The following is a 14,510-nucleotide window of genomic DNA, read 5'->3' as shown; positions in this document are numbered from 1 at the left end:
GATGTGCGTGTCACTCCACTTAAACTGTTTTTGTTAAGCGGAATTTCAAGGCATTGTGTGCGAGCACAACATGTCGGTTGTTTTGGTTGCTTCAAATTGCCAAAGCAAGATAAGATGATTTAAAGTGTGGAAAAAAAAACACATCAGGGGCTTTTGGATGAAAGCATTTTACCTCAAAGAAAACTGACTCGAGTATACTTACGCACACAAAGTTCAATTTTTGATGGACATCTCGTCATTTTTGTTTCTTTTACCTCAAGTAAACATGCAACTGTATTTCACACAACTAAACTGATACTAGTTAGAATTCACAATTACATTTAGAATAACTTTCATGAAAAGTTCTTTCATTAGAATGCACTTAAATCAAGTTCAAATAGAATTTTCCTTTAGGAATGTAATTAAACTTGGAGTCATATTTATTTTGTTTTATTTCATATATATAAATATATATATATATAGAGAGAGAGTATATATAATTTCTCTCCCTATGTATACATATATATGCATATTTTAGTTCTGATCATTTCAGAATGCAACAATGCATGAAACAAAGTGGTTGCATTCAAGTTTCATGGCCTTAGTCAAGCTCTAGATGTGTTTCTCCGAATCAGTGATGAATGAGTTGGCCTACACTGTTGTGATAACGTATTGATTTGCCAGTGTCTTTAATTCAGAAACCTCTGCACCTCCTTTCATTTGTCACGGCTCGTTTATTCGTTCGATCTGCCGCCATTAAACTACTTAATGGACCTTCCGGGCCTTTTAACATCAACAGATGGGAGAACAGACACCAGAGCATCTTACCTGAGTAAATCTTTCACCTGACCTTGTGCTGAAAACATGACCTACCTGAAGATGAGTAGCACAGTTTCACCAAGATGTCAGCAAGAAATAGGCCTACTCATCAGGAAACAAGAAGAAGAAACTTTTAAATAGACATGTAAATGTAAAAATTCAAAAGTAGTTATAAAATAGGACATAACAACAGTTTTTACATTCACAGTTTGAAGGAGACCTGATATTAATTAAGATATTGTGGTTATTATTTTCAGAGGCAGGCCAATTTTCGTCCCTGGGTTTGAGATATTTTAATTGGACAATCTTTTATATATACTATAATCATATTTTTTTTTATTCAGAAACAGTGTTTTACTCACGTTTCCCGCCTGTTGTCGTCGTGTAGTACTTTTATTATATATCATTATTAAATTACTAATTAATATAAATAGTATTGTTGCATATTTTGCAATGTAATTACATTATATAATATAACTTATTTTAATTTGTTTTCCATATTCAAAAGCTCAGTCTCTGCAGCCATCTAGTGGCCACTTAGTAGCACCACAAAAAATAAAAAAAAAAAAATAAAAAAAGAAACAAGAAAGAGGGAAACGTCAGTACTAAGGCGCAAACTACGTAATGGGCGTGGCTTGGTCATCCTGTCTTCCTATTGGTCTAAATCCGGGAAGCGTTTCGTCCGTGTCAGTTTCCGCTGTTATTTGAAACAATAAACAGACTCGGATTTGTCGTTTCATAAAATGATGACGGTTTGATAGAATAGTAATTAATTAACGCTAGTCATCGGTGATTTAAGGTATGGTGTAACCTAAAACTGCTTAAAAAGTAAATTTTAAGTAAATTAAATTCAAGCCGCGTTTGTAGTCACTGTTTGCCCTGCAGTGTTACTGCTTATATTTTGTGTGTACAGTGGAAAATACCATGTTTTTGAGCATTTTACTATTTGAATACCATGTTTTGCCATGGCACTTCAATGTAACGTTACGTTTTTTATTCTTTTATAGAACATTAGTGCCTTATTTAGCTTCCCAGAGTACCATAGTATGGCAGCACGGTGAAAGTCTTTATTCATGTGGTACTCTCATAGGTTTTAGTTCACATATAGCATGCTAATACCATGGTATTCTCAGTTAACCTTTAAATACCATATCTAGTCGATACACAAATTGACTAACCTGCCAATTGCATGTGACTTTAATCAATGCATGTCTGTAAATGCATGTTATATAGATTACATGGAACTATACAATATTTACACGCATCTGATTTCTTACAGGCTCTCAGATCATGATGGAGCAGGTGAGCCGTCTCTCTTTCCATCATGTGGAAGAGTTTCTTATTGTTCTTTCAGATAGGAGGGATAGTAATCTGATCTGTGTCAGTTCCCTCCACCTGCTGTGGATGGATAGAGGGGGGGTTGCAGAGCTGATCTGGTCAGAGGCAAGGAGGAAGACCTTGCTTAAAATAGTGTTGTAGCTCATAGTTTATGTGTAATTGGAATAGATAAAGATGGAAAGAAAAGATTTGACTGCTGCGCTGCAGTCCAGAGACAAAACATACGTGTTTTTGTGGACCTACAGTCAGTTTCAGGTTGTAAAATTGAGGAGACGCCGATATTTTTGCAGATATTTCTGATGTTTCCGCATGCATTGGTTTATAGATGAGATTGCGGGTAATAATGCATGTGATTGTAACGTGTTGCATGCTCTTGCAGCAGGAGCAGAGAGATTGGGATGCTGTTAACAGGTTGCTGCAGCATCATGGGTTCAAACCTGTCAACTTTGCAGATCCAACAGAGAACAAGAACCTTGCAGGTAATGCATCACTGATATTCAAAAATAGTTTTTAAATAAATGAAAGAGATTCTACGTCAATATTCCAATATTTCTACGTCGGTGCATTTATACTGATGTTGTTTGTTGTCTGTAGAATTGGTTCTGTTGGAGCGTAAGTCTGCATCTGATGTACGGCTGATGTTGAAGACCATGCTGTCAGATTCTGAAAGGAGACAGGGTCTTATTCAAGAGCTCATTCAGTCCAACAGCCAACTAAAGTGAGTCTAGCTTTCATCGGTTCACAGTTAATATGCTTTAATACGCCTTATGCTGCTGAGGTCTTTATTATATTCATATCTTGGGGTTATGACATAAAATCAGGTTTAGTACAGTAAATTTCACAAGATTGAAAAGAGGGTCATACCTCTTCCAAAAATTATAAAAATGTAAAATTATATTTTGCATAAAGAAAATAAAGCCCCCTTTTTTAATTTTTGTTTGTTTTTTCTTTAATTTTGAAATTGTGTTTATGACAATTTAAGGTCTAATTTTCATTATTGTTGGCCAAATAAAAAAAAAAAACAGCATAAAATAATAATAAAAAAATTGGTTATTGATCATAATAACTCTAAAATAATTAAGATAATTAATATAAAAAAAGTTACATGAAAATATACATACTATATACAATTTATAAAGATTTATACATTATGGTTGCAGTAAAATTCATTTTTGTTGATTTATTTAAGTTATTTAAATCATTTCCTGGTCACATTTCACCCCAAAATCAAATGAAATAAATAAGGTATTATATTATAAAAATTCAAGAATATTTTTGGAGCCATTTGCACTGTGAGATTATTTTTTATTATTATTATTTTCATTACTATAATGCAAAAATATATAAAAAAATAAACTGTAATGCTTTAATACATCATTTAATATGTTGTACTGACTTAAATAGTTGATTTGTTATTTAAAAAATGATGAACAAACAAAGTGATTTGTGTTATTATATTACAGTTTCCTAATGCTAATCCTAATGATCTTAAAAGTAGACTTTGTTTTCTTTATGCAAAATATATCTCATTTTTGGGGTGGAATGTGTCTCTCTTTATTGGCATTTCAGTGTAGATATTCAAATGACTCTTTAATATTTGAATTGTTTAGCACTTGTGGTTTCTCCAGGGACGCCTCCTGGACATGTTGCTTCTGTCAGCACACGCTCAATAATGTAAACCCCTTGTGTGCGGCAGTGGTGCTGCCCATCTGCTGTAATGTAACATAATGACAGGACAGACGTGTTCCCTGCTCATTCCACAGCACAGCTAATCCAAGCAAATTAGAAGTGCAAAAACTCACATACAGCACGTAAAGATGCCTGTATCATTTTCAGAGAGGAAGTGCAGCAGCATCAGACGCGAGCCGCCCGTCAGTCTCAGAGGGCTGCCGAGCTGGAGGGCATCCTGGATGGGGTGAAGGTCAAAGTTCAAGACCTAGAGGACTCGTACATCGGTAAAGCGGCCCAACAGCACAGCCATTTCCAACAACTGCAGCAGGACAAGAGAGATGCTGAGGTATTCAGGCATTAAATGCATGACATGATTTGCTTTAGATAGCAGTATCAGTAATATTGGTTGTGTATTTGCAGAAGCGCTGTCAGTCTCTGGAGCAGAAGCTGTCTCAGGAGAAAGAGCAGGTGTCTCAGCTGCAAAAGAAGCTCCAGTACGCCGTGCGGGAGGAGGAGAGACGTGTGGCCCGACAGAACCAGGCCTTCCAACAGATCCACCGCAGATCAGCCCGACTCAACTCCACCAGCGACCAGCAGTGAGTGACGGAGAGGATCATGGGATCGGCATGAATTATAATCAGTGGTTTCTACACATGCTACTTTATTTCTTTAACTGCATGTTTAAGTCATGGAAATTATTACAAGAAATTTATAGAAAGTTACAGGAAATGTTATGTTGAATAATATAGTTTTAATTTATTATATTTATTATTTTAATAATAATATTAATATTATTAATAATATATAATTTTCCATTTTATTTGTCTATTTATTATTTAATTTAAATTAGAATTTCTTTTAGTAATTATGAACAATTATGAGACATTTTTCAAAGGTAACTCCGCCTTGGGCAATTAATAAAAAATGATTTATAAATGATTCAAAATCACTTTTTTTGATGACCATATTTTTTTACTATAGATGATCTTTTTATAAAAAAAATTAAAAGTCTCTAAATTGTTTTATTACTATTTTTTAGGATTTTTAGGATTTTTTTAATTCAAAATGTCCCTTTTATTATATTTATTATTTTTTACATTTCTTTTTATATATATTATTTAAATTAGAATTTGTCTTATTTTAAACAGTTGTTTAGAAGTAACCCTGCCTTGGGCAAACATTTATTTGTTTATGAGAACCTGATGTTAGAATTTTTCTACATGTTTAAAAATTATATATATAAATATGTATATATTTATTTATTTATTTTTTAATTGTCATCCAGTAATTGGAAACAACTGAAGAGATCATTTTTTACTGTGCTTGTAAAAGCTGATGCTGTTTTTGTTTCTCTGAAGGATTTTGGACATTGTTGACATGTACGAGTCCCAAATGCAACAGCTACGGAATGAACTGAAGTAAGTGTATGAATGATTGAAATGAATTATTAATGGAAAGTCCTTACACATCAGTGTCATCTTTCCTGCAGAATATATAAAAGCAGCTCAGGAGAGAAGGACTCCTCAAACTCCCAGAAGAACAGATCCACAGTGGAAAAAGACGCCACTGACACGTCTTCCAACTACAAGGCCCTTCTGAAGGTATCGTCAGTGACAAATGTTTGATATCTGTTCTCGATCTTGACATGTAAATGTGATTCTGTTTGGCTCTAGTCATACCAGGAGCAGCTGAAGGAGACCAAAGCACAGCGAGAAGAACTCAGGACTGAAATCCAGCGGTTAAAAGAAGATCTGGAGTCCAGGTTGATAGCACATTTTTGGAGCCTTTAATATTTTTTTTTTTTTTTTTTTTTTTGGTGACGTTTTTAATGTTACACATTTTAGACCCACCATTAAAGAACTGAAGACCTGCAAACAGCAGCTGAGACACCTGGATCGAATCATTCAGCAGAGCAACATCAGGTAAGATCTGCATTGAGTGAACACAGTTCTTCTAATGAAGCAGTTTGAATCAGGGTAATGAATTACTTGTTTAAACAGACCATCTCAAGCACTCAAATCTCAGGACTCAGCAGAGATGCTCAACACAAATAACACCGGCATCCAGTACCTGGATGCTTCTACCTGCAAGAGACTCCTTATGGTACGTAAAGATGCGTGATTGAATACGTAAAACTGCTTTAAATCAGTGTTATTATAGTTAGCTAAGACTAAAACCATAAAAAACTGTTTTGTTCAATTCAAATATTAATAAAGGCTATAATAGTATCTCAGTTAACCAAAAGAGGTTGATGTGTGGTCTGATGTTTCTGGTTGTTTTTCAGGATGTTTGTAAGGAACTCAATGTGCAAGATGTCAGTCATCTCATTTCTGCAGTGAAAGTTCAATGTAAACAACCCGAATCTGCCTTCAAGCTGGAGAAGGTGATATTTATCACAGTTCAGGATAGCATACTATTTTTTTGGTATATTAATGTACAAATAGAATATAAACTAAAACCATTTCCCAAAGCATTCCATATACTGTACAGTTTGCAGTATTACGTGCTCAATTTGACATTATGACAATAAATTGCGCAGATTAAACTTGATGTAATGAGCTCATGATGTAATGACAGTTCCATTCGGAATGTAGCCAATGCCTCTCTGACATCATCACAATGTGATTTTCTCTGCAGATCCTACATGACATCACCGCATTCCTGACCAATCCCAGGGCTCCGTTGGGTTTGCTGAGGCAGCGTGCGCAAACCAACCTAGAGCTCAGCAGGGAGGCGGAGTTTGAGCTGATTGTTCCCACCCTGGAGGTTTGGAGCCGACAACTAACCTCTCTAGCAGTGAGTCAAATCTTTGGGCAATGAATTTAACTAAAGGTGCGGTCACATTTATCACTGTTCGGTGAAATTCAGTCATTTTAATAGGAATCCACATGATTGGAGCTTTGCTTGAGATTTTGCTGATTTCGCAGCAGGTTTAAGTTGATCGATATATAACAACAGAGGATGATTGCCTTGAAAGTGACTTCTGTGTGAGTGACTTCATCGCTACACTATCGACAATAGATAGTGGACCTTTTATGCGATCAAGTTTTGCTGAAGTTTCCACATTTAGCATTGTTCGGTAATTTGTTTTGTGGGTGCAATTTTAGTAGGAATCTGTACAAGAATCAAGAACTGGTTCAAATTGGTTACGAGGATTCGGCACATTGACCAACAGAAATCTATAAGTGACCTTGCTTCATGTATTTCTATGATATTGATTAACAAGATTTTGCTGAAATTTGAATTCATCTAAAGATGTGGTCATATTTTATGTTTAACGCTGAAATTCAGTAATTTCAATGAAAACGTATGCAGTCGGGAACGGTTGAACAAGTGGGTAAAACCTGGTTAATCTTTGGGAAATGAATTTAATTAAAGGTGTGGTCACGTTTACAGTTGTTTTTCAAACTTCTGATGGCGAAATTTTAATAGGAAGTTTAATAGGGAACGGTTGAACCCGTTGCAAAATCTACATGGAGAAAGCTTTCACCCACAAGCGAAGTTTCTGATTGCATAGATTCCCACTGAAATTACTGGATTTCACCAACAAAAATTCACAGAACAGTAGTAAATGTGACCACATCTTTAGTCAAATAAAAATTTCAGTGAATTTGAATTATGTGATCGTAAATAGTTGAACCTGTTGTGAAATATTTCACGCGAAGCGAAGTTCCGTATCGCACCAATCCTGTTAAAACGACTGAATTTTGCCCTCAAAAATTCGCAATTTTGCAGAAATTTAGCAATTCGCAAATGTGACCGCACTTTTATTTAAATTAAAATTGCAGCAGATTTTTGCAAACAAAATTCTGTTAATTCAGTAAAAGTCCAGGCTACCGGAATGTTCACTTAAAGTTTTTTCCACTCAGTAGGGCTGCAAAATGAATCGAAATGAATTGAAATTGCGAATAAATCGCGATGCACAGGTTGTCAGTGAAGAACGGTATTTTCGAATGTGATTTGTTTTGTTCACTAGGATCTTCATTGTGCCCTCATCCGACTGGAGAAGAGGTTGTTGCCATGGCAGCCAGAGGGCAGCATCCCCGCTCCTTCAGATCCCGTGCGGGTGGAAGACTTGATGCTTATCGTCGACACGCTTCTCGATGAGACGGCATCAGAAGACAAGGTATTTCTCCTAAAAGCAATGTTTCCTTTAGTGTTCTCAGTAATCCATCAGCTGAAGATGCTCACGATGTTCCTCAGGTTCTGCGGAGCCCCACCAGACACACCCTGGAGTCCATGGTCGCCCACTTCCAGAAACTCTTCGACGCCCCATCGCTGACAGGAATCTATCCTCGCATGAACGAGGTCTACACTAAGTTGGGCGAGATGAACAACACCATGAGGAATCTCAGAGACGTTCTAGATTTGGGTATTGAGAATGAGAATTATGAAACACTCCAAAGATGTCTCTGCATACCTGTATGACTTGCACCCTTCCTCTTCCTCTCTGATTTGATGTTGTTATATCTAGATGATAAAGCGCCACCTAGCGAGGTCGTCAACAAGGTCGGCACAATCGTGTCGCAGTCAGGAAACGCAGCAGGTCATGAGCTCTACAGCCTTCTGGAACGCAGTGACATTGACAGGTTCGTCCATCTGTCGAAGTCTTTGTGCTCTAATGTCTGTAAAACTGTTCTATATCATTTTATAATAAGTTTTCAATCGCTAACAACAGTTAATTCAGTAATTCCCAAACTTTTCCATCAACCAAAACTGCTCTGACCTGTTTACTTGAAGTCCCCTTCAGATTTAAAGTTAATATTTCAAGAATTTAGTAACATACACAGTTCTTTGATATTTGTTAAAGGTCAAATTACATTTAGGTTAACGAATCAAAATCAAAACAAATTTTTTAATCCTTTTTCTTTTTTTTTTTTTTGATTTTATTCATTTTATTAGATAATTATCTTTTTCAACTTACAAACTCTACAGTTTGTTAATGCATTAGGTATTAGTTTAAGGCATAGGTATGCATAAGTTTTATATTTATTTTATACAATAAAGTGTTTAAATATGTAGACATTTAAGGTTTTTGATATTTTATGACACCTAATACATTACCTAAAGTATTGAACCTAATGAAAGAATTATAGCAAACATTTTTCATGCAGTTTCATGTGTTGCCTATCAGAAGATAATATGAATTATTATTAGTTAATGCCGTAGGTATCATGAACTAACCATGACCAATTTTTATAGCATTTATTGATGTTGATGTTAATTTATATATATATATATATAATTCTGTTTGTTGTTAAATCAGATTCTTTCATAATAAATTGACTTGACCTTGAAATGTTAAATATATGTACAAACTGACATGCATAAGTTTTGCTCATTATTTTATGATATCTAGTACATTGTTTATGATTTGAACCTTATTATAAAGTATGACCAACTTCTTCGTAAATTCACGTTTAATTAATTGCTCGAGTTTATGTAAGAATGGTTTATAAAAATATTTATTTTAAAATTTAATTCCATGCATCAAAGATCAAAATAATTTCCAATTTGTTAATATTAGGTATAATCCTTTTATAGCATTTACACTGCATATATTTTCTAATGTCAGCTATCAATATTGCTGTTAGTTCATGGTTGAATCATGGTCTTTTTTAATCTATTTAATTATTTAACTTAAATGTTAAAAATGTAGAAAGGAAAATTTACAAGTTTTTTCATTATTGTATATAAAGTACATTTATCTTAAGGAATTTAATCTACTTGTAAAGTGTAAAATTTAAACAACTTATTGGTTCAGTTTATGAAAGAATGGTTTATTAAAGTTTACATTTATCTCTTTTTAAGAACCTACATTTGAGAAAGTATAATTGCTTAAAAAAAGTTTAATGTCAGTTTGAAGAAGTGTGCTTCAGGACCAAGTGACACAAAAAGTCTCCTTCATTCATCTGGAAACTGATGCTGATTTAATGTGAGTTGGTGACCACTGGTGTTATTCATAGTGATGTTTGTATTTCACAGTATCATTGTAAAGCTGAAGGAACATGAGGAATTCTTTCCAGTTTTCCACTCGTTCATACTGGAACTTCTGCGAACTCTGGGTGAGAACAAACTTTATTCACATTCAACAAAACAAGAGTCAAACAAGTTCATTCATTAGTATTATAGTGCACTGAAATCCTGAAGCACACATGACTTGTTCTCCTAAAATAGTACTGTTGTTTCCTCTCTTTCAGACGTCCCGACTCTAGATGACGTTTTACCAGCAATACGTTCTCTCAAAGGCTGATGTTTTGTAAAGCACTAAGTGGTTTCACACCTGAATTTAAATGTTTTACTGAGTTTATTTTATTGTAAGTGTTCATATGTTATAAATAAATGTGCATTTCTGCTGTGTTTTCTGAATCAGCTCACAACAGCAGTTTATCTGAAAATCTCTTCAACCAACTGGTTTGTATTCAGAAGCTCTGTTATATAAGAGACAGTTTATGTTATGTTGGCAGATATTGTTCAGGTCTGCAAACGTCCATCAGTCTTTGTCCTCTGAAGTGCTGGCGTGTCCCTGAAGTTTCTCCATGATCAGACTGTTGGAAGGTGCATTAGTGATGAGCGTCAAGACAAACGTGGACGTCTCCTTTAAGACGTGCCGTATGACCGTACATGACGCCAGGTCCTCGATGTGAAAGCCAGCGTGACGCTCAGCGTCTTGCTGTAGAATAGAGTCTGGTGTCTGATCAGCAAAAAACTGCAACAGAAAACAAGTTTTTCTGAAGTTGAAAATATTTTAAGTCACTTATAGACAGATGTACATGAATCTTTGAGCTGTGAGCATCTGTTTGGAGAGATAAAGGTTCTTACAGCTTTTCCTGACAGTGGACTGATGAAATCGGCCCAGTATCCTCCTCTCCACAGCGTGAAGCAGATTTCTTTAGCGCCACTGACAAACTGCAATCAGACATTTAAATAATACTTATAATTCTTTTTTATTAAATGAATAGTTTTCTTCAGCAAGGATGGATTAAATTGACAAGAAAGACAGATATAATGTTACAAAGGATTACTATTTCAAATAAACACTTTGTGTCCATCAAAAAAAAAATATCTTGGTTTCAACAACAAAAAATGCATTAAGCAGCACAATTTCAACATTAATAAGAAATATTTCTAGAGCAGTAAATCAGAACACTAGAATAATTTCTGAAGGATTATGTGACACTGAAGACTTATTGAAAAAGTTATTTTAAATCATAATCTTTCACAATATTACTATTTTACTGTATTTTTTAACAAATAAATGCAGCCTTGGAGAAAAAAAAAATCTTATTAATGCCTATATTTCATATTAAAATACCAAAAAAAAAAAGTTATTTTCATTGATTTTAATTGTAAAACAGCATAAAATATATAATACATATGCTGTTTATATATTATTAATAATAATATATTACTAATATAATAATATATATACACATTAACTTTTTTTTATATAATGATTATTGTAATACAGCAATTATGTCCAATTGAAATCTGCATTAAAAAATCCAAAATAAAATGTAAATGCAATATAACAAATACAATTTATTTGTAACAATTTACAATTTATATTTACAGTATAATTTATAATGTATATATATATAAATCTATTGGATTAATGATGATTTTACAATGAACATAAAATGCATTCATGTTATAATTTATAACAGTACATAATTTATAATAGAACAATGTGTATATATAATGAATAATAATTTTTCAGTGAGACTTACAATATCTAGTAGCTCCTGCTGATCTTTGTTCTGCTCTTCTGTGCCCGTCTTTTGGTTCTTCTGTGTTACGGTGACGACAGTGATGGGACTTGCAGGGAGCACTGGGAAAAACAACTCTAGCTCTGGCAAAAAAAACCAACAACGATTAGATCATTACCTGTAACCTTGAAGATGTTTGACAAGTTCTGTGAGATAAAGTACCTTTCTTCAGCAGCTCTGGGCAGGAATGCATTGTACACTCCACATCTGACCGACTGAAATAGTGTTCAGCTTTACTGACTCTCCGCGCCGTCAGAGACGCTTCTTTACCCTGAACAAACAAACCAGCTCAGAGCAAGAACAAACACCACAACTGAAGAATCAAATGACTTCGAAACAGATTTGTACCTGATGCTCATTAACAAACTGAGCGAGGATGAACTCGTGTCTCTCTGTGCTGGATGGGGAGGTTAAAACATCCGGGACTGTCCTGTGGACCGGCCCTTTCATCTGTAACCAGGTACCCTTCAGGTGACAGTCGAAACCCACGTTGCCTGGCAACTGGAACCGCTGATCCTGAGGCCCAAACGGACCCATGGTCTCATCTGGCCACACTGTTCTAGGTCCTGTCAGACAGACCATTACATCAGCTTTCATTTCAACCCACCGTTGGAAAAATATTTTGAAGGTTTTAGACTGTAATCATTTACACATAATAAGTAATATATAAATGGATAAAGCCAATTTTTAACATATAAAAATATAACCAATCTTCATAATTGTTAATATTAAATATATATATATATATATATATATACATATATATATATATATACACACATACAAACAAACATTAGTATCACATGTACTGTTACACTATGCTATTAAACAAATTGAATGTTAAACTTAAAAATATAAGTTTATAACACTTTAAATATATATTTTATATAGTATGCTATATTAAACGTATATATTATGTAAATTTCATTCAATTTTTTTTGTTAATAATATAAATAACATTATACTATGGATATTGTTAGACTATAATATTAAACTCATTAAAATGTTAAACACTACATAAATAAATGTAATATCATTTTAGAACTTTTTACAGTATATAAATGCATATATAAAAATAACTTTAAAATATATTTGATATTGTTTTATGCTACATTAAACAGTTAAAGTTAAATCTATTAAAATAAAAAATATTAATAAAATATGTAAACATTTCATATCATTTGTAATGTTAATATTATAAATACATTAAACAATGATATTTACAATAATATTAAATGCATATCTAAAGTAAATACAGCTGGATAAAACAAAAATAAAGCTGCATAAAACAAAAGTCTTCATTTTAGGCTGCAAAGCAACAAAATTTGATTATTTTTAAGGGGGGTGATTCTTTTCTATACCCACTGTGTGTTTATATATATATATATATGGACCCTTTAAAATCATGTAAACCTCATGTAACTGAAACATTCATGATATACATAACGTGCATTACACACCTGAATATTGAGAAGGTACAGCTATATACGGCTCATCTGATCCAGACGAGCCTGCGGCTGAAAAACCTCTGCCGATCCTCTGAGCCAGTGTGTGAACCACAGACGACTGACTCACCTGTCTGACCCTCCTGCACAGCACCTGCATTAATAAAACACACACACAGCATTACAGCACACACACACACACACACACACACACAACACACACACACACACACAAAGAACTCCAGCAGCGGTCAGCGAAACACTCACACTCGCCATAATGTGTGCAAAGCTCCACCTCACTGCAACCTGAAACAAACAAACAAACAAACGTGCATTTTAAGGACTAAACCTTTTTATTTTAAAGGACAAACATAATGATGACCACAAAAATACTAATAAACAAATACAATAATAATGTACATTTAAATATATATTAATGAAATATAAAAATAAACAAACAAATATATACGTTAAAAGAAACGTATATATTTGTTAAATAAACTAAGGTTTCTCAAAGTAGACAAATATTATTTGACCCAGCGTTTCTATATGTTAAACTGCATTAAACAATGTTTTTTTTTTTCAATTAAAATATCAATAACAGCTTGTTTTCTTGTTTTAATGACACCTTTTTTCTTAAACTGACAAAAAATAAAACTAACAACACGTTAAATGTCAAAATCTGTAATATGCACATGTATACGTGTACTAATGATCATGAAAGGGGTTGATTATGTTTTTCTTTACAGCATAAATCAGCTTTTAAGCGCCTCAAACCCAAAACAAACAAACACTTCACTGTTATGATCCACTCACTTTCACTTTAAACACGATTAAAGAACTATTAAAACGCGACTTTATCGTCAAACTGTGATCGCCATACTCTTCTGGTCACGTAGACCTACCTGACACGGGTTTAATCGTGATTTGTCGTTATTTTAAAGTGTTTTTAAGGTAAAGGACAGCGTGTTCTCCACTTACCCTGTTTGTCTGTACAAGACCCTGCTGATCACGTTCGCACGCCGAGCGTCAAGACGTCATGACGGAGCGCCGCAGAGCACAAAAGCCGCGAAACATCACACACAAAAAAAAGAAGAAAAAATAAGAAAAGAAAAAAGGTCTTATTTTTATTTGCAGTTAAATCGTCGTGCTTTTATATTCAGTACATTGAAAATAAATTATAATTATTATACATACGATTGTTATTATCATTATTATTCAGTTTTTATTGAATATGCATTAGATAACAAGGAAATATAAAGAACAGAACAAATAGAACATCTACAGGAATTAAATTATATCAAGTATATGTAAAGCTTCACATATATAAAACAAATATAACAAAATATATTTAAAAAAAAGGAAAAAAAAAAAAAAGGAATACACAGAGGAAACATTATGCATCAGTGGTAATACCAAAAATATCATCATAATATTTCAGGAATCTGTCACTTTTCTTGTTTTTAATTAACCTTAGAGACTTCAGACA

The 14,510-nt window shown here is 33.8% G+C and overlaps 2 protein-coding genes across 5 annotated transcripts; one reads left to right on the top strand and one right to left on the bottom strand.

Moving 5' to 3' along the window:
* Positions 1 to 1,462: 1,462 nt before the first annotated feature.
* On the top strand, positions 1,463 to 10,184 carry LOC109047280 (centrosomal protein of 70 kDa-like). 2 transcript variants are annotated; one of them, XM_042711736.1, is made up of 18 exons: positions 1,463 to 1,597; positions 2,078 to 2,100; positions 2,516 to 2,615; positions 2,731 to 2,854; positions 3,973 to 4,153; positions 4,228 to 4,403; positions 5,166 to 5,225; positions 5,297 to 5,408; positions 5,481 to 5,569; positions 5,652 to 5,729; positions 5,808 to 5,910; positions 6,092 to 6,190; positions 6,445 to 6,603; positions 7,784 to 7,933; positions 8,011 to 8,179; positions 8,282 to 8,396; positions 9,793 to 9,872; positions 10,008 to 10,184. In XM_042711736.1, exons 2-18 carry the CDS (start codon positions 2,089 to 2,091, stop codon positions 10,058 to 10,060), a joined length of 1,860 nt encoding a protein of 619 aa, XP_042567670.1. In that variant the 5' UTR covers positions 1,463 to 1,597; positions 2,078 to 2,088; the 3' UTR covers positions 10,061 to 10,184. The 2 variants fall into 2 exon arrangements, with proteins under 2 accessions (XP_042567670.1, XP_042567669.1); XM_042711735.1 differs by having other exon boundaries at positions 9,793 to 10,184.
* On the bottom strand, positions 9,868 to 14,110 carry LOC109047281 (cobalamin trafficking protein CblD-like). 3 transcript variants are annotated; one of them, XM_042711737.1, is made up of 8 exons: positions 14,003 to 14,110; positions 13,289 to 13,327; positions 13,037 to 13,175; positions 11,925 to 12,142; positions 11,739 to 11,847; positions 11,538 to 11,659; positions 10,630 to 10,716; positions 9,868 to 10,516 (listed from the first exon to the last, which is right to left on the bottom strand). In XM_042711737.1, exons 2-8 carry the CDS (start codon positions 13,295 to 13,297, stop codon positions 10,301 to 10,303), a joined length of 900 nt encoding a protein of 299 aa, XP_042567671.1. In that variant the 5' UTR covers positions 13,298 to 13,327; positions 14,003 to 14,110; the 3' UTR covers positions 9,868 to 10,300. The 3 variants fall into 3 exon arrangements, with proteins under 3 accessions (XP_042567671.1, XP_042567673.1, XP_042567672.1); XM_042711739.1 differs by lacking the exon at positions 14,003 to 14,110 and adding an exon at positions 13,927 to 13,949; XM_042711738.1 differs by lacking the exon at positions 14,003 to 14,110 and adding an exon at positions 13,838 to 13,860.
* Between the last annotated feature and the right edge of the window lie 400 nt (positions 14,111 to 14,510).

Source organism: Cyprinus carpio, chromosome A22 (genome assembly GCF_018340385.1).
Source record: "Cyprinus carpio isolate SPL01 chromosome A22, ASM1834038v1, whole genome shotgun sequence".
NCBI lineage: Eukaryota > Metazoa > Chordata > Actinopteri > Cypriniformes > Cyprinidae > Cyprinus > Cyprinus carpio.
Note: the sequence above shows the minus strand (reverse complement) of the source record. Positions and strands in the feature narration are given on the sequence as shown.